Source organism: Strongylocentrotus purpuratus, unplaced genomic scaffold, assembly GCF_000002235.5.
Source record: "Strongylocentrotus purpuratus isolate Spur 01 unplaced genomic scaffold, Spur_5.0 spur5_scaffold_11, whole genome shotgun sequence".
NCBI lineage: Eukaryota > Metazoa > Echinodermata > Echinoidea > Camarodonta > Strongylocentrotidae > Strongylocentrotus > Strongylocentrotus purpuratus.
In genome coordinates this window covers 27370456-27396788 of record NW_022145596.1, presented here as the reverse complement: position 1 = coordinate 27396788, position 26333 = coordinate 27370456, and the positions used below count along the sequence as shown (strand labels likewise).

Sequence of the window (26333 nt, the reverse complement as noted above, 5' to 3'; positions counted from 1 at the left end):
TTGAATTATACGTGGAAGCTCAAAAGTGTACAAAAACATAGAAAAAAAAAAAGGTGTCCGCTTACCACCCCCCCCCCCCCTATACAGCCTCAATCAGGTGTATTGTTTTAAAATTATTTAAAAATCATACAATTAGACAATTTTTAATATTAATTTTATATTTAATAAATATTTAATACAAAAATAAATATACATTTCTATATTTTTGATGATTGAACATCAGTAGCAATTTAAAATAAAAGATCGGAAAACTTAAAGCTGAATAAAGAGGTATACCGAATAAAGATGGCAGCCTCCTTTGACTGAAAACCCAATCCACCGCTCAAAATTTATGTGTCTGCACTTCACCTGGAACGACTTTACTGGATTCATACTGCGTTAAAGTGCATTGGGTATATATCTTCATATTATCACGCATACCTTTCCGCAACTTAATTGGTATAATAAGACTAATGTGATCATTTTTAACTATAAAACAAAATGTATTGCCCCATACGTGCATGTTGATGTTAGTTCATTGCATTCATCTACCACATAATAATTCACACATAGCTGCATTACTATCCTAGCTATGTATTAAAAGTTGTGCTATCGATTTTCAACATTTCAAACACCACTGTACAGAATTCAACTGATTTCACTCCAAATCGGTACTTAAGCGACAATTGATGAGTGATGACACCTAAAAATAGTAAAATACAATTTTTTTTTCCAACTTACCGATGTTATTGTTAGAAAGAATAATTTCAAAATTCAAATGTTAAAAAGCAAAACAAAAGCAATATTAAGAAACAAAAAGCGATTTAAAATATGTCAACTACCAAGTTAATGTGTATGTTCTTAATTTTTTTTAATAGGTAAAAAAAATATTATTATGAGTATGACTCGCACGTGACATGATGATGAGTAAATTTTAATACACAGAATAGTATTACAGTTGTGTGTGTGAATTATCTTCATCAATTTTAACTTCAAGTCTTTAATTTTAATCAAACTTCAATTTAGTTGTTCAAGTCAATGAGTCATCATGATGAAATAAAAATAGGGATCTACTGTATAATAATAATAATAATGATAGAATCTAGAATGATTATAATAATAATGGTAATGAAAGAAAAAGGCCCATTTATGATTATATAGACTAGTACTAGTATGTGCTAATAATTGTCATTATTTGAAAGGCCTATCAATCATTTAATTAATGTTAGACTTAAATAGTTAGATATTATTAGATGTTATTATTGATAATTTATTAAACATGGTATTGTAGGAGCATTGTGAGTGTGATATATTGGTGGAGGCTATTTAACATAATACTGAGAGCCGCTTGCCAAAGAAATCAGACTAGAGTAGCCACCTTGTGTTATTGTTCATAAATACTTTCAGTAACATATCAACTTTCTTATTGACTTTCCTCAATTTTCACTGATCATTTTTTTCTAATCATTACTCCTCTATTACAGTCAACTTGTTTGCCAAGGACAGGTGGACTTGCAGGTTAACAGTATTTGATTTTATTTGGAGCAATGCCCAAGTATTTTGAAGAGGCAATAGAGGGGGAGGTGAAGAAACCATGCTCTGGGCTGAAAGAAGACCTTAAGGCATGTCTCCTGGAGAGTGATTGTGTCAGGAAAGTAAGAAAACCCTCCTCTAGCTCTCATCAGCCTTGTTTAACATTTTCAACTTCTTTCTCATGTGTTACTGTAATATAGTTCATTCCAAATTGTATCATGTTATTTTCCTTCTATCTTCTCTTATTCTATATTTTTCATCTTGTTTATCATACTTGTCCGTTGATTGGACTCATCCACAACTGCCCTCAGGATTTAAAAGAAAATACAACAATGTAATGTGTATATTCATTAAATTTGATACATTTTTATGTATGTACTGAGTGCATTTCAAATTGTATTACCATCTTTTCCTTCTCCATCCTCTCATTTTCTCTGTTTTCATATTCTTGTTCATCATATTCTTTTTTGAAGTGTAATTTTTCGTTTAACAAATTTTCAACTTGTATGTTTGAATTGTTTCACTTAATTTATCCCATTTCCCATAAAGGACAAAATGTCTCCTAAGGAATGCCTAAAAGAGGGAGCAAGAGTTGACAGTGAATGCAGAGCTTTACAGTTTGCCTTCTTTGAATGTAAAAGATCACTGGTATGTATTTTGTTCTTTTTTGCTTTTATGCTCTACTCTTGTAATACTTTTTTTGTAAAAACTATTTGGGAATTTCGAACTTTGTATTCTTTCATATTCTCAAAATTTCACTTCTATATGAATGATATAACAGTTTGCGCTCCATTTCAAGTTTTTCATTTATTTTCTTTAATAAAATATCATATTTTTGTGAAGTACTTGACAATCACATAGAGCATTTGCGCTAAATTTCTGTAATGTCTTGTTTTGTATGTTTTAATGATCAACCGTGCACTAAAATATTTATTATAGTTGACAACTGTTTAAAAGAATGAACTATATTCAGGCATGGTAATTCAAACAGTATTGTAAATATTGACATGCATGCTGTTGATATTGATTTGTGCAGATATTGTTATTGATATGTTTATGTGCTTGCTTCTATGTTCCTTTTATGATGCCATAGCTTGACACAAGGACAAGATTCCGAGGGAGAAAAGGATACTGATCCAATCTCTGTCAAATTGTACTGGACAAGAATTGACGCCTCAATGATTAACTGAATCAAATGTTGTGGACATTTACCATGTGACGTGACGGTTGAAGAGTTTGCAAGGTTCCGTCTTCAAGACCAGGATGTGGATTTGCAATTTCATGGATCGGGATGTAAGGATGATTGATATGCAAGGCTTGTTCAATATGGCTTGGTCTCCAGGGTTTGTGTGTATGTATTAATGTTCATATATTACAGGTATAATTATAGTGCATTATGGCTTTTTTTAATGGATTATGATCCTGTGAATATGGTACCCTAGCATTATTATCCATTGATGATTATGATTCAAAACTAACTTTTAACATCCTGATATGACTATGTCATCATTTTGTGGATCAGGTATACTTTGCACAACAAACTGTGTTCAAATGTTTTATACAAGAGTATTGCATACTCGTACTGCCGTACACTGGAGCATAGCAAATGGAGAAAAAATGGAGTTCCATTTAATCTAAGTGCACGCAGATATTGCGATAGAATTTATTGAGTCAGTTAAAGAGTTTTATTGCTTGTGAACGGAAATCACTCTGCAATTTATGAAACAAGTTATATGAATATGTTTGATCAAGTGAAATTGACTTAAATTCCATGGCACGTTTCCTTTTGATCTATTTCTATTGATAGTGTGACATATATATATATACATATATATATATATGTATATATATTATCTGTTGAGAGCCAGAAAGGCATTATCTAAAGTGTTTAACATAAGATTTAAAACTTTTCTGGATTCCAACAGATAGTATACATGCATATTTTTATGCTATAAGTTTGTTTCACCTTTCAGATATTTATATTGCAGTTTGCTCATCATTACGATGATACACTTTGATTAATCTTGATGTATCAAAGAAAAAAAGTGCATATTCACCTACAGATCACATTTATCTGTTCAGAGCCAGAAGGGCATTAACTCTGTGTTAAACTATATGAGTTAATGAACAAACTTTATACTTTTATAACAAGATGATATTATAATGAAAGTATTGGGAATATAAGATAAAGCAAGAATTATTTTTGATTTCTTAAAGGTAATACAAAGTTTTGGTATGGGGTCATGAATTTGGTGAAAATATTGGAAGCAAATACGATCCTACAATATTGAGTGATCGTTGTCGCAGTTGAAAACGAGTCTAAAGTTTTGAAATTGTAAATAATAAACTCTTTATGTTGTATAGCTCCCTCTCAAAGTCAAGATATTAATTAAGCTATGAAACAATGTTTCTTGACTAAAATCGACCGATAAGCTATTCCCGTTTGGAAATTATATATCACAACTACATATTCTGAGATTTTCATTGTCACAGCTATCATTGTACAGCCTTCCGGTGTAGGCGCTATTTGAAATTTATCAAAATTTACCGGGAGCACCGGTAAATTATTATATTGAATATTTCTCGAAAGCAGAAGTGTTTTAGGGGCTAATTTTTCTAGTGCTTACAATACATCCACAGGGGCATCCAAATATATAAAAATGGTAAAGAATCACTATCCACCCAATTCTCCAAATTTCCCAAAACTTTGTATTACCTTTAAAGTCTTAGCGCTATGAAGAATTTTTTCTTTCTATATTCTTATTTAGTACTTCTTGTGTTTTACTGATCTAATTGGAAACAGGATGGACGATAGGAGCTGTCTAAAACAATTTAAATGAAAAGTTTACATTGATATCCTATACTTTCACTTAAGTATACAATACCTACCTTTGTGTACTAATACTTATAGGAATTCCCAATCAGTAACAACAAAATGGTTGTTGATATGTATGTATGTATGCACCATTGTATGTATGAAGTTTTAAAAACTTGGTAATGATCTTGTAAATGTGAACAAAGCAATATCATCCATCTGTAATCAAAATTACCTATATTTGAAGGTAGAAAAGATACTGGACCTAAACTTCCATTGATAATTAAAATGCTGTTGTAAAAAAAAATGAATATGACTCTTCTTTCCTTTCTTCCCAAATATTTTTACAGCAAAAGAAACTTGCAAAATATAGATGTTAGCTCTGTGGCTCATCATAATCTCATTTTGTCTCATTCATCCACTTTTCTCTATTTATATTCTTTCAAGATTTCATTACCTCACAAATAGTTTTTCTCAGTCTTCTACATGTTATCCTCCAATTCCTTATGCATTTACCCTCATTTATTCCCCACAAGATACTTCAATTCTTTTGTAAAAACAAAGACATGTATGCCATTTATTTAGATCAACCTGATGTTGTGTCTAAATAGTTTTTTTTTAGAAAGAAAGATTAGAGTTGGGTCTAACTTTCATCGCATGAACTGGATCTTTGAATGAAGCAATGTGTACATCATCTAGTATTTAAATTTCAGTAGAATACACACTAAATCTATGGTGACTTTGTAAATATGTATACCTGTAATATATTTATAATTACCTAACATAATTTATTAGCCTAATAGATTTGTATATCATTTTGGGATACACAGTCCTGTTAAAATTCAGGAACAGCATCTTTTGAATGAAACACCTTTTGAATGAAACACCTCAATCAACATATTTAAAATTCTGATTACAAACCTTGTTTCATTTTTTCAAACAAGATATTGCTTGTAAAGGAAAAGTGTGTATTCACATTAACATAGCTTCAGAACATAAGAAGTAACCCCATTTCTGCCATGCTCCTCTAACTAAAGCATGATCCTAAAGAACAGATCGACTATATCATACTCTTCATGTGGTGTCTGTGTTCCATTACAGGTGTACATAGTAAAATAACATTTAAAATTACAGCAGGTAATTACATTTATGAGTCTTAAAAATAATAATACATCAACAATGATATTGGTAAAGCACAAAACTTTTAATTTTTCATATGCATGTTGAAGGTGATATTTCACTTTAAAATATACAACTCTGGCAAATTATCATAAGATGGTAACATATAAAAAATATCTTGTATCAATGGTAAAGCAATGAGGTATCCCTTACTCCTCTTCTCTATCCTAAAGTAGGTTAGTAGCCATCTGCTTTCATCTAAAATATCATACTTCTCACATTTTCAATATCATTTAATAGCCAGTGCTAATTCAAAGGGGGGCTATCATGTACAAGTAATTTGGGAAAAGTCCTTAATCTAACCCCGTAATTTTGAAAGGGTCCTTAATCGAACCCATATAAAATACTATTAGACATTACGATAATTCTTTTTTTTTTGCAGTGAACATTTATTCCAGTCCTTCAAATACGAAAATGATTCCATTTGTTTCAAATGATTCCAAAGTATAAGATATCTTTTCTTAGGTATTAAAGCATGGCTCCACACTTACAGGCAACCGAAACACATGGGCACTCAAAATATAAGTCCAGACCTCTCCCCCATCCCCTTCCCTAAGATTAAACTTGTTACATAGGGTCTCGTACATCAATCTGGATCCCCTTCCAAAAAAGATAATGTAGAGCCCTGATTAAAGCAATAGCTTTTGAATGCTGGCAAATCACTGTGAAAATGATGTCCCTTCTCAATAAAAGCAGCAAAGAGTTCATGTATAAATTAAAATATATGAAACAAGAAGACAATAAAGAAAGAGAAGTGAGGAATAGAAGAACACAAACCCTTCATGAGTATGGTACATAAACAGACAGAGAGAAACAATTTAAATGAATTAATGTAACCTAATGTAAAACATTTCTAAACATAGGCACTTGAAATGCAAATTAATATCTGGAAGATTATTTGATAACAATTAAAGATTAAGGGTTATTAAGAAGCAAGTGTGATTCGTCATAAATATTGCACAAAATTTGGCACCATGATCCGTATCTTTAAGTAAATTGATGAAAATCTAGAAAATATGTACATACATATATATATATATAGAGAGAGAGAGAGAGAGAGAGAGAAATATTGACCAAATTATTAGTCCAGATTATTCAGTACAAATACATCAACATTTTAATTTTAATTTAACTTGGCTGACCATGCAATAGTTGTGTACATTTCCAAGCACAAACATTAATCTCTTTTTTAATTAATATTTACACAATTATTACATAATGATCCCTTTAAAAATAGAAGCAGGCATCTAACAAATCTATTTGTCTATTCCAAATATCTATGAGTACCGCATGCTGCTACAGTATTGTTAAAGGAGGAAGGAAATTTCAGAAGGCTTTGGGTGAAAATGTATGATAATCAAAGGCACAGTCAGAAAACAATGTTTAAACGGTAAAACAGAGTACCATATTGGTATTGCTGTAATGTATGTCAGACGTTGCACAAAGACACACAATTTACTACAGTAATGTCAAGAACAACTTGATAGAAATATCACAAGGGTACACAATCATATACATGTTCTTTTTTTGCCATAGAACTCTACTTTGACCTTGGAAGATGGAGAAATAGAAGAAGGATGTAATTCAAAATTTGAAACCATATGATCTGGCACAAAACTACACCAAATTTTATGTACTAGTATCATCCCCTAAGATCTTAAAAATGTTTTTAAAAAAATCACACCATTAACAGCATAAAATATCTAAAAAAGCATCTTACTGCTCCCCAAAGCCCTATGATTAAAGAGAAGGTTGAGTTCTGGGAAGAGGTGAAAAATAATTTGTGAGCATTACTCATTCTTATTATGCAAATGTGGAAGAACATCAGTTAAGACATGTTCCCTGAAAAGCATGGCTCTTCAAATGCCTTCATATTCTAAATATACATGTAACATCGTAGAAATCGGGGGCCGGCTTTTTACGCCACGTGTTCGTGTAGTCCATATACGTCTTTCTGTGCAAGTGTTTGTAACTTTACCAAGACTTGGCCGAATTTCTTATCATTTTGATGATTCCAGAACCTTGCAATACACACAAATTCTTATATGCTAGATGATCAACCTTTTCTGGTCGGTTCCACACCGTTTCTTTCACAATGCAATCGCATGACCAGAACTCAACTTCATCTTTAAGTAGGATAATAATGCACATGGCTAACATTTCAAACAAACTGAACATTCTCTCATAAAATCTGGCACCAAAGAGGACTAAGACAGTGTCGCCAAAAAAATAATCAAACTTTTTTCCCCCTTATTAACACAAGATTTTCAGCATTCTGCCCCCAAAACTCACAAACAGAGGTGAATAATTAATACTAGCAAAAAATGGGTATAACACCAATTTTTTATATTTTCCCCCACTGTTTTGAAACGTTTGTAAAAGCTTATTTACAGCATCAGTTAATAAGAGTTTTTTTTCTTCTTCAAATTGTTATCCATATTCATAGAGATGAATATATGAAATCCCTTTATCATGTAAATGTTCTGACTGTCCAATAATTACACTCATCAAAACAGTCGAGAAACTCCAAAGTGTACAGGCACAAGGCTGTATTCAACTTAAACCCACGGATGTCCTTAAGCTTTTGTTCAAAATCAGAATTAACAAAGGAAGTAAGTCCAAAGTTTCAGTTTTCCTTTGTTAAACATGATCTGAGACGCACAGTCGGGTTTAATTTATGAAGTAAAATACGGACCATAGAGTATAAAGGTGCACATTTTATTAGAAACTCGTATCAATTCACCAAAAAAGTACAGCATTGGTAAGGTAAACTATTCACACGGCTTATAATAGTACTGTACTCTTCAACCTTACCAAGGCATTTCAATATTATAGTGTATATGTTTCAACATACATGTACATGTAATCAGACTTAGGATTAGTTAGAATGTAGGGAATATGTCCAATCCAAGTTTACATACAGCATACTATACAACCTGAGAACTGAAAATAAAGTACATAGAAAAAGACATTACAAAGCCTAGTCTATTTGTTTCCATTTATTGTAAGATTCTTGCACAGGTCAAGCATCTATGTGAGGGGGATGTCCCCTGGCACCAGCCACATAGAACACATATTGACTCCAATTAGAATGAACGTATACACTCCTCCAAGCCATTTCAACCCCATCTCACCTAGAAGGAAAGTATCCCTTCTTTATGACGACTAAAATGATTAAATGACCATTTTAACTCACACACATTTGACACTGATCATCTTCACTTGTACTGTACATTAGAGTACTGTAACATTATAAAGATTACATTATGAATGGATTCATATAATGAAAGAGGAACATGTAGTGTAACAAAAGTTATCAAAATATGCTACAAACACTACATTTTGCAATTTTACAGGAAGATGCAAGATTATGAATTGAATTATTATTCTTATTGTTTAAAAGCTATAAGCATTTTGATGATAATATAGAATGGCAAGCAAAATTTTACAGATTTTGATGCACATGTATAGTTCAAATTATATTGTGAGATGTCTGGATAGTCTGATAGTTAGGCATGCAATCCTATAGCTAGGATGGGTCTATACATTCCGGGCTCTACAATGGTGGTCTAGTGGTTTGATATTTAAATGCAGTACAAATGTTATAGGTTCAAGCCTAGTACAGAGAAATGAAGTACCGGTAGTTGACTCAAGATCTCAGCAATTGAAGGGACATTTGTTGTATAAATTGAAAACGTCACTGAACCTGTCAATTTACAGATTGCTATTGATGAAAGTAGATATTTCCTTCATATGCACATCATTCTGTCTATATTTGTTTGTCTCCACCCAGGTGTATATATGGACACCCTCCAGGATGTGAATGTTGAGCATGTGCACACCTGTCAGATAGTGACAGGTTGAAATTCTTTTTAATGAGTGGAAAGCATGTATTCGTAAGTTCAGAAAAGAAATTGAATCCATTGACCATGGTAGTCATTAATATGAGAGAACCGGTAAGCTTCATGATGAGCACATACTAGGTAGATGTTTGCACATGGGTGACAACATTGATGACAATGTTTTGGAGACAGAAGTCCCCACTATCATTATCATTACCAACGACCTATTGAGCCTTTGTAATACCTTGCTTTAGGGAACATACAAACCATAGGCCAAGAAAAACATAAGTTGTTTAGGTCTACATGAATATAATCAAGAGATGTATGCTGTGAATTTATATACCTGCAGATTCTCAGTAAGAGCTCAAGATTTTTTATAAGACAAAGGCCTTTTGCATTCCTGGGAATTGACATCTTTGCAGCTTTTCATTCAATGATAGCGAAAGTACTTTCAGATGAAACAGATTTCCGGCAGTAACCCAAGAGTACACTCTCTGCTTTTCCCAGGACATCAACCAGGTCCAGCTTTTGGGCCAATCTAGATATATCATGGAAACAATAAATGATTTTCAAAATATTACAGAAATACAGATGTTACATTATGTGATTATCAACATCTTTGATGTCACCATTAGCCTCCTCATCCTCACTACCACCATTATCACCATCGCCACCACCATCATCATCCTCACTACCACCATCATCACCATCGCCACCACCATCATCATCCTCACTACCACCATCATCACCATCGCCACCACCATCATCATCATCATCCTCACTACCACCATCATCACCATCGCCACCACCATCATCATCATCATCCTCACTACCACCATCATCACCATCGCCACCACCATCATCATCCTCACTACCACCATCATCACCATCGCCACCACCATCATCATCATCATCCTCACTACCACCATCATCACCACCACTGTCATCATCATCATCCTCACTACCACCATCATCACCATCGCCACCACCATCATCATCATCATCCTCACTACCACCATCATCACCACCACTGTCATCATCATCATCCTCACTACCACCATCATCACCATCGCCACCACCATCATCATCATCATCCTCACTACCACCATCATCACCACCACTGTCATCATCATCATCCTCACTACCACCATCATCACCATCGCCACCACCATCATCATCATCATCCTCACTACCACCATCATCACCATCGTGGCCACCACCATCATCATCATCCTCACTACCACCATCATCACCATCGCCACCACCATCATCATCATCATCCTCACTACCACCATCATCACCATCATCATCCTCAATTACCACCATCACCATCATCATCACCATCGCCACCACCATCATCATCATTACCACCACCACCATCATCATCACCATCAACACCATCATCACCATCATCAACATCATCTGTATCAACATTATGATCATAATCTTTTCCATCATAATCATCCTCATCATTATCACCAATCTCACCACTGTCATCATCATAGTCTTCATCTCCCCATTCCAATCACCATCCTCACCATCATCATCGTTGCCATGACAAACACAACTCACCCATTGACCATTTGAAAGATGCTTGCTGCATCATCACATTCCCTCAGCTGATTCCTGTACTCATGTAGGATTGTGACGCATACAAACAACTCAAAGGTGTATTCTGTGGATATGGATCCAGGAGCGGATCTACTGACACCATCTGCAGGAAGTTAAATCAACAACATTGTATCATCCGGAGGTCATCCAGAGGTCATCCAGAGGTCATCCAATGAATTTATAAATACCAATAGCTTACTTTGTACTCATCATATTATAGCTGTGAAGTAGCTAATCATTATATTGGTGAAGCAATGTGGAACCTTCACACATACTTTCTCATAATGGAATTGTTTCCATGTAAACAAGCTTCGAATGGTTGTTCAAAATCCATTAGGATAGAAAATTACAACATTTTTGGCAGGTGAACTGCCCCCACCCTAATTCAGACCATTTCAATAGCAAATATTACTGCATGAAATTTAAACAAAATTCAAAGATAGATTCAATAAGATCCATGTTAACTTAGCAAAGATATAACAGAGGTCTGTAACCATTATTAAGACCAGAGCAGCCTCCAAGTTATGCCATACATATAGGTCTAGGATTGATGTCATATTTACCTGTTTTCTGAAATTCCCTAGCCCTTTCTTTGTCTCGTTCTCTCTCTGCATCAAGAGAACACAATTCTAGATGATCACTGCTGATAATCTCAAAGATCCTCAAACATTGACTGAACTCAAACTCACGCTTGAAACACAACAGCAGCCATCTACAAGCAAAATCAAAATTTGGAGTTATTGGCTACATGAGTAATTGTACAATACATGTTATAATATTCATAACAATAAAAGACATTTCAAGTCTTTCTATTTTTCACTAAGATAAAGAAAACAGAGACCTTTATACAAACAGGAAATGGAAATATCTCAAACTTCAAATCCTCAACTGTTGCATCTCCAGTCAAGTGTTCAAACCAACTACAATACCTCTACAAAGAGTCTGTGCAAACTTATTTAAACCTTAGCTCCTCCTCAAAATGGCATTTAAGAAGTAGTGCAAATTCATGTACAATGGTCTTGATGAATTTGTACTATTTTGTTAATAAATTACTAGCTACAAGATGGATAAAAAAGTAACTTAATATAATAAATTGTAATATATATGTATAAACAAAGCATCCACATTAGATTTTAATTTGAAATGAATGTTATTTACCTATGGCAGAACATGAGATCTCCCATATCACAGCGTGCTAGATGATTCAACAAAGGCTCATCAATTTCTTCTAGCAATCTCTTCAGTGATTCTATACACAAGAAATACAGTCCAAGAAAAAATGTATTACGGTAAAGGTAATCTTCAGTTTTGGTAAGAACAGAAAGTAAACATTTAGATTTAAAAACTAAATACACACTTACTTTCTAAGAATACTAGTAAATAATATTTGAAACATTGAAAAAAAAAAAAAAAAGATGGAAGAAAATGAATAATAGCTGAGTTACAAAGCAAAGAGTCATACAAATTAAGATAGTTATCCAGACTGCATGTTGAGCACTAGAAAATGAGGGTTGAGTGAATATGATTTCTAACAAGTTTTGCTGGTTTCAAATGTCATTTATACTGTAGGAATCTTTAACCCTTCCGGTATTTCAAAAAAAAGAAGTTATTTGATTTTTCTCAAAAGAACTGAGCAATATTTCTCTTTTTTAGTATTATTTTTTGTTAAACATTAATATTTAGTAAAATATCTTCAAGAAAAGTAAAGGAAATGAGAAGTGTAGACTGAATGTTTCTAATTTCCCTACCAAGCTTCTTGATCATGCCAGTCTCAAGAAAGTCATCTACAACTTTCTCCAGATAGAGCGTGAAACACCAGTAAGCCTCCGTCTCATTCTCCATGACAACCAGAAACCTGCTGAGCACATCATTCATACCCTGGGCATAGGTCACCGCTACAAGTATAAACAGGATACACAATATAGTCTCATTCTTCATCATGATCAATACATGCTTTCTTTCTCTGGAAAAGGAACTTTAAATCGGAAATTCAATAATTTTATCCTATAAGGGTGATGAAGATTGTACTGGTCACAAGAATGATGAATATGATGACAGTGATGACAATAATTATGAAGATGATAACAATAATAATGATGACAATGAATGGTACAATGTAGTTTACATGATAGTGATATTGATGTTGTTGGTAAATGACGACGATATGGTGAAGATGGTGAAGATGGTGATAATGATGGTGATAATGATAGTGATGATGATAGTGATGATGATAGTGATGATGATAGTGATGATGATAGTGATGATGATACTGACAATGGATATGGTGATAGAGATGAATAAAATGATGACAACGGTGAAATTGAAGATGATCCTAATGATAATGATGAAGATGTTGATGGCAGTCATGGCACTAGTGATGTGAGCATGACAATAATGATGACGATGATGATGATGATAAATGATACAAATAATTTTATAATTTTATAACATTAGCGATATAACACATAAGCGATATCAAAACTTTCCAAAATAATGCGACAATAATTCCCCACTAGCATTTAGCCATACTGTTGTGACAAGGACTGTTTAAGCATTAAAAGAATTTTTTCCAACAATGAAAAAAAAAAAAAAAACATTCTATTCTTCAGTTATATGAGCAGTAAAATAAAGCAAATCCCCTTGAAAGGAGGCTAGAGCTTGAGACAAAGTAGGCGTTGTGGCGTGCGCCTGTAATCCAGCTAACAGTGAAAGTTTCAAACTGATTCAGGCGAGGACGCAGGTTCGAAACTGAGTCACGTCTTTCGGATGGTGACGTTTAAAGGTCGGTCCTTATGGCCCGGTCCCACTGGCCGACGGACACAAAACGCATGCATAAAGGACACAGCGGACGAGCAAAATTTCGGGGGTTGCTCCATCTGTTTTCATCCGCTCCAGAAATGGACAAAATTTGCGAAAAATTGCGAAAACAGAACGGAAAATAACGGACGTGGGTAGTATGTAGCGGGGATGTTAAACGGATGTTCATCGGAAGCCTAGCGGATGGAAGTGGATGACAGCTTTGAATACTTTATATACGAGATGCAACCGCTTACATCCTTTCTTTTTCCGTGCTACTAACGATGTATAGACGTTCCATGTACCTTATCTTTCCTCCCTCTTTCCGTTTTCAGCTGCAGCGGATGTGAGTTGCGAAGATGCCCAGAGGATGCAGAAAGGATACAGTGGACGTTTAACGGATGATAACGGACATAGAACGTTTGTTGCTCGTATTTGTCGCGGATTTACATCGTACACAGCGGAAGTTCATCCGTTCTTAAAGTTTTGAGCAGCTCAAAACTTTTTGCGCGGATGAAATCACAGTGGACGGATGCTCGACGGATGGAGCGTATGAAACACGTATGCAATGAGTACACAACGGATGCATAGCGTTTTCCAACGGATGGCAAGATTTTTTTTACGTTTTACATCCTCTTTGCATCCGTAAGTGCAGTGGGACCGGGCCTTTAGACGTAAATAATCATTTCTGATTGATACACTTCTGTAAAAACCCCAACACACACACACACACGTAATTAATCTTGTTGGTACATCAGGAAGTAGATATTTTGAACAAGGTACTTACTTGGATGAAAGACTGCAAAGGTAACAAGAATATTCCTGAGTTTTTCAAGGTTTGGGTTGCCTTGCCCCCTGGCGACCAAAGAGAATGGAGAGAGATAGACAGAAAGAAGGAGAGAGACAAACAAAAGAAAGAGAGAGGGAGAAACATACATTAACCTGTTCTAAAAGGATACTCAAATGGTTTGACAAAGCCTCAAGTCATTAGCAGAAAATTGAATTCTGTGCCATTACAACAATATCTCTATGAATATCTGACAATAAATTTTTTTCAGTAGAAACTGTCAATATTTTGAATCCCATTGACAGGTGACCTTGCAAAACTTAGAAGTGTCCAAAGCAGGAGAGACATCATTGTGGTTAACAAACACAAAGATCCCACACAGAGTCTCCCCATTTAAAATAAATATACTAACTAGCTTATCATCATACTTTGGATGGATTTCAGTTAAGTGGAGTGGATTTCAGTTAAGTGGAGTGAGGCATCTTTTTGTTGGTAACCAAAATGTTGTCATTTCTGCATTAGCTTAGAATTTAAAGTGTAGGCAATCAGACAATGTAAAGAGCACATTTTGTTTATATTCAAGAGGCAGTCAATGGTACTTTGTCCAATATATTACCAACATCATCATCAGTTTAGGTATACATGATGATTCTATCAGCCATACCAGAGCTTGAATCAGACCAAATCATCTGTTTGGAGCCCTTCTGCCCTTCTGGCTCCAAACAGAGGAAATAACCAGGGGGGGTGTTCCATAAAGAGTTCATAAAGTTACGCATGACTTTACGAACGAATTGTATATGAAGTGCCAGAGAGGATGCCCAAGTTTTTTATTGATATTTCCAATAACCTAAATTAAATTATGGCAAAAAATATACTTTGCATTAAAAATGTTTGTTATAATAAGAATGTTAATCTACATTTGCACAGTTCAACTTAATAAATAATAATCAAGGATGATTGAGCATTCCATTTGGCTTTTCATATACAAGTCGTTCATAAAGTCATGCGTAACTTTACGAACAGCTTTATGAAACACCCCCCCCCCCCCCAGGACAATTATATAGTTTATCTGTAATCTATGGGACAGAAAATGATCAAATCATTTGGACTTATCCTCAAGCACTCTGCAGTTGCATGATATTATTTTCTCTCTCTGTGACTTCATAACTATACCTAAATAATATCAAACGCTTTCTTACCTAAAGAAATCCAGATCTCTATCTGTCCGAGGGACATCTTTGTCTATTATCCTGAGGTTCTTCTTAATATTTTCAAGATCATTCTCATCTAGGGGCTGACGGCTGGCATAAATCTGTTTTAGAGAAAGAAATTATAAATCATTACTGCTACCAAAAAATTCATGGCATCAATTGAAATGAATATCTACTTCTTGTTGTTCTTCTGGGTTCCTCTGCCTCATTCAATCCTGAAGATTCTAGACAATATTGAGACTACAACAAGCCCTATGTTTATGTCACAGCTGTTAAATTCATTTTTAATAAACCAGACGCGAGAACCAATGCTTTCAGAGGAAAAACTAGACCTCGGCCATACTTCTTTTGTTTACTCTTTAAATACCTCCCAAATCTCCCTGTGCCACACAGTATTTACCATGGGATAGATAAACAGGCTTCAAGATTATTTGACTTTTTCCAGCGCAAGATTAATCTATAGTGGTGTGATTGTCATGGAGCTAATCGAGACCGGAAATGGATCATTTTGCAAAGCCATAGAGTTGCACAAAGCGATCCTTCCGTCAGTTGGTGGCTTTTATTTTGTACAAAATTTCATGTGTGGTGAATGAGCAAACGTGCAGAGAGGCAAAGAAAGCAACGGAAGGGTTAAAAACAGCTGTAGACCAGCGAAAGGGTTAAATTCAATTTAGATCTAATTAAATTAAATTAGATTTTAATAAGGCATTTTTGTTTATATTTTAGTAGAAGTTAGACATTAGTCTTCTATGGGAGTTTGGCAAACAGGCAGTGAAAATTCACACCTAATTCAAAAAGTGTTAAAGGGCACTTTGGGCAATGTTAAAACTTTAAATGATGGCCGATTTGAATGGGAAGGTAAATGGATACCAAGTAATGATACATTCCTGGATTGCTTGAGTTCATTATTATAAATCTGAGCCTCAGCGGGTTTTACTATAGACAGATCGCATAGTACAAAAGCTTTAATCATTATTTTTGCAAACCTTAGCTTGAAATCTGAGCCTCAGAGGGTTTTACTATAGACAGATCGCATAGTACAAAAGCTTTAATCATTATTTTTGCAAACCTTAGCTTGAAATCTGAGCCTCAGAGGGTTTTACTATAGACAGATCGCATAGTACAAAAGCTTTAATCATTATTATTGCAAACCTTGAGTTCCTTATTATATATCTGAGCCTCAGAGGGTTTTTCTATAGACAGATCGCATAGTACAAAAGCTTTAATCATTATTATTGCAAACCTTGAGCTCCTTATTATATATCTAAGCCTCAGAGGGTTTTACTATAGACAGATCGCATAGTACAAAAGCTTTAATCATTATTTTTGCAAACCTTGAGTTCCTTATTATATATCTGAGCCTCAGAGGGTTTTACTAAAGACAGATCGCATAGTACAAAAGCTTTGATCATTATTATTGCAAACCTTAGCTTGAAATCTGAGCCTCAGAGGGTTTTACTATAGACAGATCGCATAGTACAAAAGCTTTAATCATTATCATTGCAAACCTTAGCTTGAAATCTGAGCCTCAGAGGGTTTTACTATAGACAGATCGCATAGTACAAAAGCTTCGATCATTATTATTGCAAACCTTGAGTTCCTTATTATATATCTGAGCCTCAGAGGGTTTTACTATAGACAGATCGCATAGTACAAAAGCTTTAATCATTATCATTGCAAACCTTAGCTTGAAATCTGAGCCTCAGAGGGTTTTACTATAGACAGATCGCATAGTACAAAAGCTTTGATCATTATTATTGCAAACCTTGAGTTCCTTATTATATATCTGAGCCTTAGAGGATTTTACTATAGACAGATCGCATAGTACAAAAGCTTTGATCATTATTATTGCAAACCTTAGCTTGAAATCTGGCAAAGCTGAGCTTCTGCTGGACTTCATCATCACCATCATCACATAGTCTTTGAATCGTTGAAGGAGCAGATGACACAGAAGCTCCATTGCAAGCTGATGTATCTGAAAAGTTAAAAAAAAGTTAATATTAAAATTACAGCTGAATCCATAGGGTTACCTTACAGTAACATTTGAATTAGAAACTAAACTTATAAATGGTCTGTTTGGAGCCACAAGCAGATCGAGTCATATTTTAATGGTAGAGTGACTCCAAACAAATGATATAATGCCCTGCATGTAAACACATCCTAACATCTATAACATTAATAAATGCAAAGAAAATTCCTTACGACTTATAAAGTCCAAGATGGAAATTATTTATTTAGAAAAAGTGGAAAGAGTTATTGCCAAGAAAAGGAAAAAATGCTGAAACATACCGGTATGTTGAAATGGAAAAAAAGTTTATCTCTGCTATATTATGTATTAACTAAATTTCATAATGTACCACTCATTACCATGTTTTTTCTTTTTAAACACCTTCCAACACCTCACAGATCTGTTCATACTATCATTAAACATCAATTGATATTACACACGCATTTTAAAGCAGTTCTGACATTAGCTTTAAACAAAAGTCAGAGCCAAATAGGAAAGAAAGAATGTCAATCAATGGATCTGTATTGCGGAATAGTTTGCCTCATTTCATAAGACACTCACCTACTGTCCAATCCTTTATCATCTCTTAGTATCATCATCTGTTTGGAGCCAGAAGGACATTAGCTCATAATCATATACAGTCAAACCTGCTTTAGCGACCACCTGTCTACAGAGACCGCAGTTTTTGTTTCCCTTGAAAATGGTTTCTCATTGAAACATGTACTTTAAAAACCTGTACATAAAGACCACTTTTCTTGTCTCCTTTGGGTGGTCTTTATAGACAGGTTTCACTGTACATGTATTGTAATAGAATTAACGCCCTTCTGTCTCTGAACAGACAATATACTTATTTTACGTTAATTGTTACAACCATTTCGGCATTAACCATATGGGTTCATGGGTTCGAATCCCGACACAGCACTAATATCCTTTGGCAAGATATTAACCCACACTTGCTATTCTCCACCCAGGTGTTAAATGAGTACCCGGTAGGATGCGACCATCATTGTTGGTCAAACAGTTTTGAGCGTCATGTCACGCCTGGCGGGAATGCTCCCCAGGGAGTGGAGATTGTGTACACGTTGTGTGCGGGCAAGCACTGAATCCAATGACCGGGGTAATAGTATATTTGTAAAGCGCTTAGAGACATTTGTATTAAGTGCTATATAAAAATTAAATATTATTATATTATTATTATGTACAAATGTACATACATGTATGATATCCCTTGCACTAAGAGCAGTAGGTATTATATATCATAACTAATTTAACAAATCACTGGGGGATTTGATCTACCTGAATGTGACTGAGATGTCTGCCTCTCCTCCTCCTTGCCAGTAAGCCCTCTATGGGCCAGGATGGTCTTCCATCGAGCTTTCAGGGCTTCATATCGGAATGCAAATTCCAATTCTAAGACTTCTCGCTCTCTGGAAGAGAAAAAAACAGTTTCTAAGTATGTTTGTGTTCTAAAGATGAGCAATTTTGATAAAATACACACAGTTAAACTAAAATCAACTATAAGAATTTCTATAGTCATGTATAAATTGGAATTCTATGATTTGACATGTGAACTGCTGTCCATTTCTTTTGAACACCTTATGTTGTGATTTTCCATTTTTTGTCACAATCCTGATCCTTCCATTTTTGTTCTCCTTCCATTCAAAATACCTTGATGAAAGGGGATTCTACTTTAGTTTATATGGATGATAATAATCCCTGTATTGCTGTTAATCATACCTTTTAGTTGATTGGCAAGGGAAATATCCAAAAAGGAATTTCCAGGCATCTTTCCTCACATCTTCCTCAATTCCACCTGGTAGATAAAATGAAAGTAGAAAGATCATTAATTTCATTTTCAAAATAGAATCCTTGGGAGAGATTTCCTTAAAACAAGTTACAGAAAAATAAATACACACTTGGGGTTTGAGGTCATCAATATGCAAGCATTGATTCGGAATGCATAATTTGTGTGTAGACTGCTTTGGTCACCATTCACCAATAGATATACAACCTGCATATGCAGTCCCTCTTACGTAGTGGGGTGGTGTTTTCAAATGAGTGAAAAAGGAGTCACATTGACAAATTTCGTAATTGTGGCAAGTTAAAAATGGGATGCAGTCATCCTAAATACAATAACCATCTAAGAAGCATGCTATAACACAAAGGATTTAATGACTAGAAATGTGCTTAGTAAATAATAACTAGAAACTAGACTCAAGTAATAACCCTTTCTATACAGTACATGATTGATTTATTCAGGAGTTTTGGTTTCCTTCATGAAAGAGCATTCATGAGAATATGGGAGAATGGGCAATAAATAAACTCATTTGAAGTTGTTTGAGAGAAGAGTTAAATTAGGCATGTGCATACATGTAGTTTCTGAATGATATCTGATTCAGCAGTACAGTATGACCCAAATGATTCTCAGTCTTCTACAATTACCTTTTAAATCTGGAACAGGAAAAAAATGTTACCTTCTGGGATGATATTATTTTTTTCTTTCCCATTTACACTGTTATCCTTAAAGATATTTTAAATATTTTGGTATTTTAAGATTCACCAACATCATGAAAATTGTAAAGTGTACTACCGGTAAGTAAATTCAGACACAATTTCATCAATAAAGATTATTCCAGCCATAACACACAATATTTATCAAATTAATCAAAATTGATGAAAAGTAAAACTTGTGTACCGTATTTCAGTGCTACACATGTACATGTAGGAAGATTTACATGATAAACTACTATTGAGCATTCTTTTTACCGGTAAGTTTTCACAATATTTGGCTTCAGTCAGCATAAAATGCATGACCTACACTAAAGCTGCATTTACACTGCAACCCAAAATCATTGTTTTTTTCTCATATTCCAGTGTTTCGCCAGTATTTGCTACTACTGGCAAACGCAATTGGAAATTAAAAAAAAAAAACCACCTCTGGAGTGTGGTTTGTAACGCCCGCCAAAGTTTCACTGATTTGTTTGCAGTGTAAAGGCAGACTTCGGTGAGATACCAGTTTTTTGTCACGTAACTCTCCTCGCTAACGCATGCAGGGCACCGACGAGTGGTGCATGCGCACTTCAACAATTTTTCATGGGTTTTTCCAGTAGTACCTGTATTAGGTAGTCCAAAAAATCAATGATTTTTCAAAACAGTTTTTCAGATGTGTAAATGGGCCTACATTGTACTTTGTGGGTTGTGCCAAGGGAATGTCACACATGTGTTACTTGTTAGCATGAATTTGTTATTGATTATGAGTAGTATCATGGTGGAGACAATACATCTAAGTGTGAACAGGCTCAGCTAGGTGCGATTTATATTATCTACTAATTTAATGCACATATCTATATATATCCAACCAATCGAACGAGGACAGAGGTAGATATAGTGCGTTTACAGATAATGCTCATTTGAATGCAGGTAGTTGTAGTACACTTTCAATAATTTGAGTAATTGTAAATAAAGTGACAAGGCTTGATTGTTAAGTGATTTGGAATTTGTCCCCTCCTCTCAGCCAAAATATAATTCAAGTCTATATACAATATGCTTACATTTGAAAATGTGTACACTACAACAAAAGAGGTAACAGTTATTATTCAATTATTTTTTTCTTCAGGGCTTTGGTTTCATTGCACTACCATTACTTACAGTATAGATTTATATTTTACACATGTCGCATAACTAATGCAACAGGAAAAGTGAACCTTGTAAGTAAAGATCAACTCTCATGACCTGCTGCTACATGTAGTCATGTATCATACAGTGGGCTGACTATAATTCAGCTCTTAAAGCCCCACTGCAATACTTGTAGCTACTTGCTCCCTCTAGAAAACAATGCCTAAGCGATGCCCGTTGGTCCCCCATGATCCTCTTTTCCTTACCGGTACATGTTAATTGAAAGATGAGTTGATGAGATAACCACATGTTAGTGACCATGCTGGGAGGTCTAATCCCTCCTGGCCAAACTAGTGCAGACAGGATTTAAAGCCTCCAAAATATTATTACACCTTGCTCATACAGATTTTGGTCATTTTTGAAATGGTGATTCCATAAAAAAATCTCTAGATAGTGCCAGTCCATGAACTGTTTGATTATGGGAATACCTGAAGAATTCAAAGAACTTGTTCAGTTATTTAAGCTGTGTTTTTCAATCACATTTTGGGGGAGTATCTGTGTTAAAATACTCTCTTTATCAGTCGGAACATTTTAAAAAGGAAGGCAGTTTTAATAAATTATTATGATGTATTTACAAGAACTCTTTTTAACCCTATGACTGCCGAGTTCCTCCATTCCCCAGCAAGGTTGAGCCTTTTGTTCCTGTGGTCGAGAAATAAATTGCTATCTTACCAGTATATCAAATTGCATTTGTGTAAATCTCTTACCCATTTGACTGTAATTTATTCAACTACAAAAGACCATAGCGTCTTTTACAAATTGAGTGTGGTGTATCTGTTTTTGGAAAGGTTCAACTTGGCTGCACTTTAATTTTGCTAATAGTCCAGGATCAGCCATTAAAGAGTCAGAAGGATGAGTTTTGGTACAGTAAAGGTGAAAATTCTTTGTGAGCTTTATCTTTCCTTTATATTTATAGTTAGAAGAAATGTCACCTCCCCCCTCCCCCAAAAAAGGGATTGCGCTTCACATGAATTCATATAGCAACGTGAAGAGCGGGGTGCCCCAGGGCAGCATACTCGGCCCAACACTGTTTGTTCTCTACATCAATGATTTCCCTGAGGTGTTGGACTCCACTGTAAGAATTTACGCAGATGACACCAAGGCTTTCTCATGCGTCTCTACTCCTGACCAACGCAAACTTCTCCAAGCTGACCTGTGCTCATTGACAGACTGGTCCTCAAAGTGGCAACTCCAGTTTAACGCAAAAAAATGCTGTGTTTTACATCTTGGATCTGGAGACTGTCAGGAGCGCTACACAATCGGGAGTTCAGCCCTGAGTACAGTTGAAGAGACAAAGGATCTGGGGGTACTTGTTGATGACAAACTGAAGTTCCACAGCCATGTGTCGTATGCCATCAACAAGGCCAACAGGGTCCTGATCAGCATCAGACGTGCCTTTCAGTGTCATGACACATCCACCATTCCCAAGCTGTTTAAGGGCCTAGTGCGCCCCCTCCTTGAGTATGGAAATGTAATCTGGTCGCCAAGGTACATTTCAGACGCAAAGCTGTGGAGAGAGTACAGAAGAGAGCAACAAAGATGATCTCCACAATGAAACACCTACCTTACATAGAGAGACTTAAATGCCTAAACTTGCCATCCCTTGAGTACAGGAGAAGGAGAGGAGACATGATTCAGGTGTACAAGATCATTTATGAGCATGACAGACTCAACCCTGACCACTTCTTCCAACTAGCAGACACACCAACAAGAGGGCATAGTCTCAAGCTTTCAAAGCCGAGGTGTAGGACAAATGTAAGGAAGAACACATTTAGTCACAGAGTGATTGACGACTGGAACTCTCTGCCTGAAGTAGTAGTTCAGGCTCCCACCATAGACGCCTTCAAAACCAGGCTTGATCGTTGCTGGAAGGAACAGTGTCATATCTCTCAATACTCGAACTGATTTTTTCAATTTCTTTGCTCCTGGGACATTGTACATGGTACATTGTCCAGTCAAGATGCAACCTCTTGCCCCTCTGCCTCCCTTGCATATAATGAGAATTATTATTAAAGAGTATGAGTACAAGAAGATAGACCAAGAAGATAGACCTGGAAGCTCGACTGCTGTCTCAGCATTCTTCCAGTATTTGCGGTAAAGGTAAAGTAATATATCTGAAATAGCAGGAGATAAAGCTGAAATACTGCACTGTAGTATATACTGTACATGTACAGTAGACCAATGCGTAATACTAGAGATAGAGATAGTGGTGGTTATTTTACCTGACAGCTAAGAAAGCAATAAATGCTTGTTAGTAAGCAACCAGAAGACCGACGGCTTAAGGGTCTCTCTGAGGGACCTGGTAATGAGGATTAATGCCTTACCAAAGGGCACTAGCACATCGAATTGGTTAATCATCCTTTTGTAATTGCTTCTAAACAGTTTGTTTAAGGGCAAATTTATACATTTTTGAAGTTTATTTGTACAGGACAAATAGGAAAGTACCGTCACAGATTTGCCAAGTTTTGTTTGATTGACAACACCTAAAATAGTTGATAGCTTTCTTATTTTTAATTGCTTTTGCTCAAACTTTCACTGACCTTTTTCTTTTGTTTTTCAGCTTCAATTAGAACATGCTTAATATCAGGGTGGACTTCCCCTCAATGATTTTATATCTTGCATGGTATTTTACACACTACTCAAGATGGCTTCTTCTTAGAACTTTTTTTAACCAAAGGCAAGAAGGACAAGTAAAAGGAAGAAAACCTGATTTGGATCACATAATAGAATGATATTATTTTAAAATCCTGTTGTACCCTCTGGCTCTGCTTTAGACAGCAATAACCATCTGATTTGGGTCATTTCTTTAATAAAACTGACATTTGTTGTCATTCCCCAATACAGATGGCAACCCAGAGATCTCGTACCGTGGGGGTAAATTAGAGCCACAGCGTAACAGCTTTTCGTTACCGACATTTCTCCCCCGATTTTCTTTATTTAGATCTAATTTCCTGATTTCTAAATCAGATGTAAATTAGGTCGATATGTCATTTGTCCTAATTACAGTTATCAAAATTTGATAACTCAATATTAAATGTATAATTTACGGACTTACTTATATGAATTATCCAATTTGTACCTCAGAACCGCGAAGCAGTACGTTCATGCATTCGAAATATTACCCGGCGGCCGATATATTTCCGGGTCCACCTACCAAACATAAGCCAATGGCCAATCAGAGCACTCGTTTCGTGGGAGTTCGTTGGTCAAGCCGGGCCGACTCGTATGTAGCTACGGTAGCTATTGGACGTTCGAAAAGAAAAAATGAATATTCATCAACTAAAACCAAGACGGATAATGTTGACGACGAGACTTTCTCGGATTAATCATTAATTTAGGATCTAAATGAGCAAGCTATCGTAAGTCAAATAAGCTATTTATATGTTATTTTTAATTAGACTCTAATTATTGTCATATTGCAGCATGTGTGAGGATGTAAAGAGTGAAAATCTCGTAGCATATCTCATTCATCGCGGTCCTGCCGAACCGAACCATTGGTTCCGTACAGTCCCGATAGGACAATCTTCAGTCTCTATAATCGGAGGTCTAGTGGAGCCAGACGTAGTCTCAGTGGAACAACCGAAAATTAGAGAGACTGAAGTTTTCGGTCTAGCTCTGCTTCTGACCAGGGTTTTTAAATTTCCTACCAGTTTCTGCATATCTTCTTATTGCCAGTGAATTTGATATCTTTTTTCCAGATATTTCCTGTTATGCACCTGGTGAAGAAAAATTGAATCCTTTTTGTGAAGGTGGACAATAAACTACAGCCCGGTAGTGTTACAGGCCTCAATGAGACATTGATAGTATACCTAGACCTAGTACTTATGTAAGTAGTACGCCCGGCCCCGGCCGGGGGGAAGCAGCAAAAATGTCAAAAAGCAACAAAAACATGCACAGCCTTTTGCACAGAAAATGTAAACCTTTCAATTATTTTTCCCCAACACATAATCCTCTCATTGTTGACTATACTTTTGTGAAGTTTCTAACAAAAAATCAAAAGCTCTAAACAAATTATGTAGAATAAAGTAGAAAATCACCTCGAAAAACAGCTTTCCTGAAACCATGCTCATCGACCAAGCGTCCTTCACTGTCAAAATATTGTTCAAATCTTTCCCGATCGAGAGGCGGTCGTCTGATATTTTCTAATTCCTCGCCAACTGTTATTTCAGGTTGCCAGTGATCTGGTAAAACCTGTTCAAAACTGTCATCGTAGCTACAAGTTCTCGTCACAAAATTCGGAATGGCCTCTGCACTTTCCCCATCGCTCGCGCTCAAGTCGTTCTCCCAGCTGGATATAGCCTCTGCTCGCGTTGAAGACGCCGTACTCGTCGGCCCAGGACGCTTGAACTTCACTCCCTTAAAGAGTCCTTCGCTGGATTTGAACATTATGAAAAATTATGTTATTAAGACACAAAATGCAGAACTCCCTCACGAAAAATATGACTAAACTTTTTTCACGGATTCTCATCATGATCTTCAAGTCTTAATGCATGCATTTAACCACCTTTCTTTGACAGGATATTCACAGTCTTTACTTAGGTAGGCTGTAGAAGTATTCGCTCTCGGTTTCGTCAGGTGCATCATCACGTCATGACGTCATTGCAGATATTTTTTACAATCGACTCACGGCCAAACCGATTGGCTACCGGTTTTTGTATACCGGTATTAGTACTATAGTAATGAGCTACCGTTTACAACGGGTCGTTTTGTCCCGGATCGGATATTGAACATTGGCTGTGGAATAGATATAGGCAGGGGCGCACGCAGGGGGGGTGTTTTGGGGGTTCAAACCCCCCCCCCCCCTTTGGTAATTTAATATATGTAAACCCCCCTAAAAAAAACCTAAACCCCCCCCCCCCCCCTTTTGCTTTTTTTTTTAATTTTAATTTTTTATTTA

General features: G+C 35.7%; 1 protein-coding gene across 1 annotated transcript; it reads right to left on the bottom strand.

The window, feature by feature from the left end:
- Nucleotides 1–9402: 9402 nt before the first annotated feature.
- Nucleotides 9403–26006, bottom strand: LOC575246 (TBC1 domain family member 17). The gene is made up of 11 exons (XM_030981063.1): nucleotides 25474–26006; nucleotides 19499–19574; nucleotides 19058–19188; nucleotides 17610–17728; nucleotides 15742–15854; nucleotides 14543–14610; nucleotides 12708–12854; nucleotides 12118–12208; nucleotides 11523–11671; nucleotides 10921–11062; nucleotides 9403–9886 (listed from the first exon to the last, which is right to left on the bottom strand). The coding sequence occupies exons 1-11, from the start codon at nucleotides 25820–25822 to the stop codon at nucleotides 9775–9777; spliced, it is 1497 nt and encodes a 498-aa protein (XP_030836923.1). The 5' UTR covers nucleotides 25823–26006; the 3' UTR covers nucleotides 9403–9774.
- Nucleotides 26007–26333: the final 327 nt, after the last annotated feature.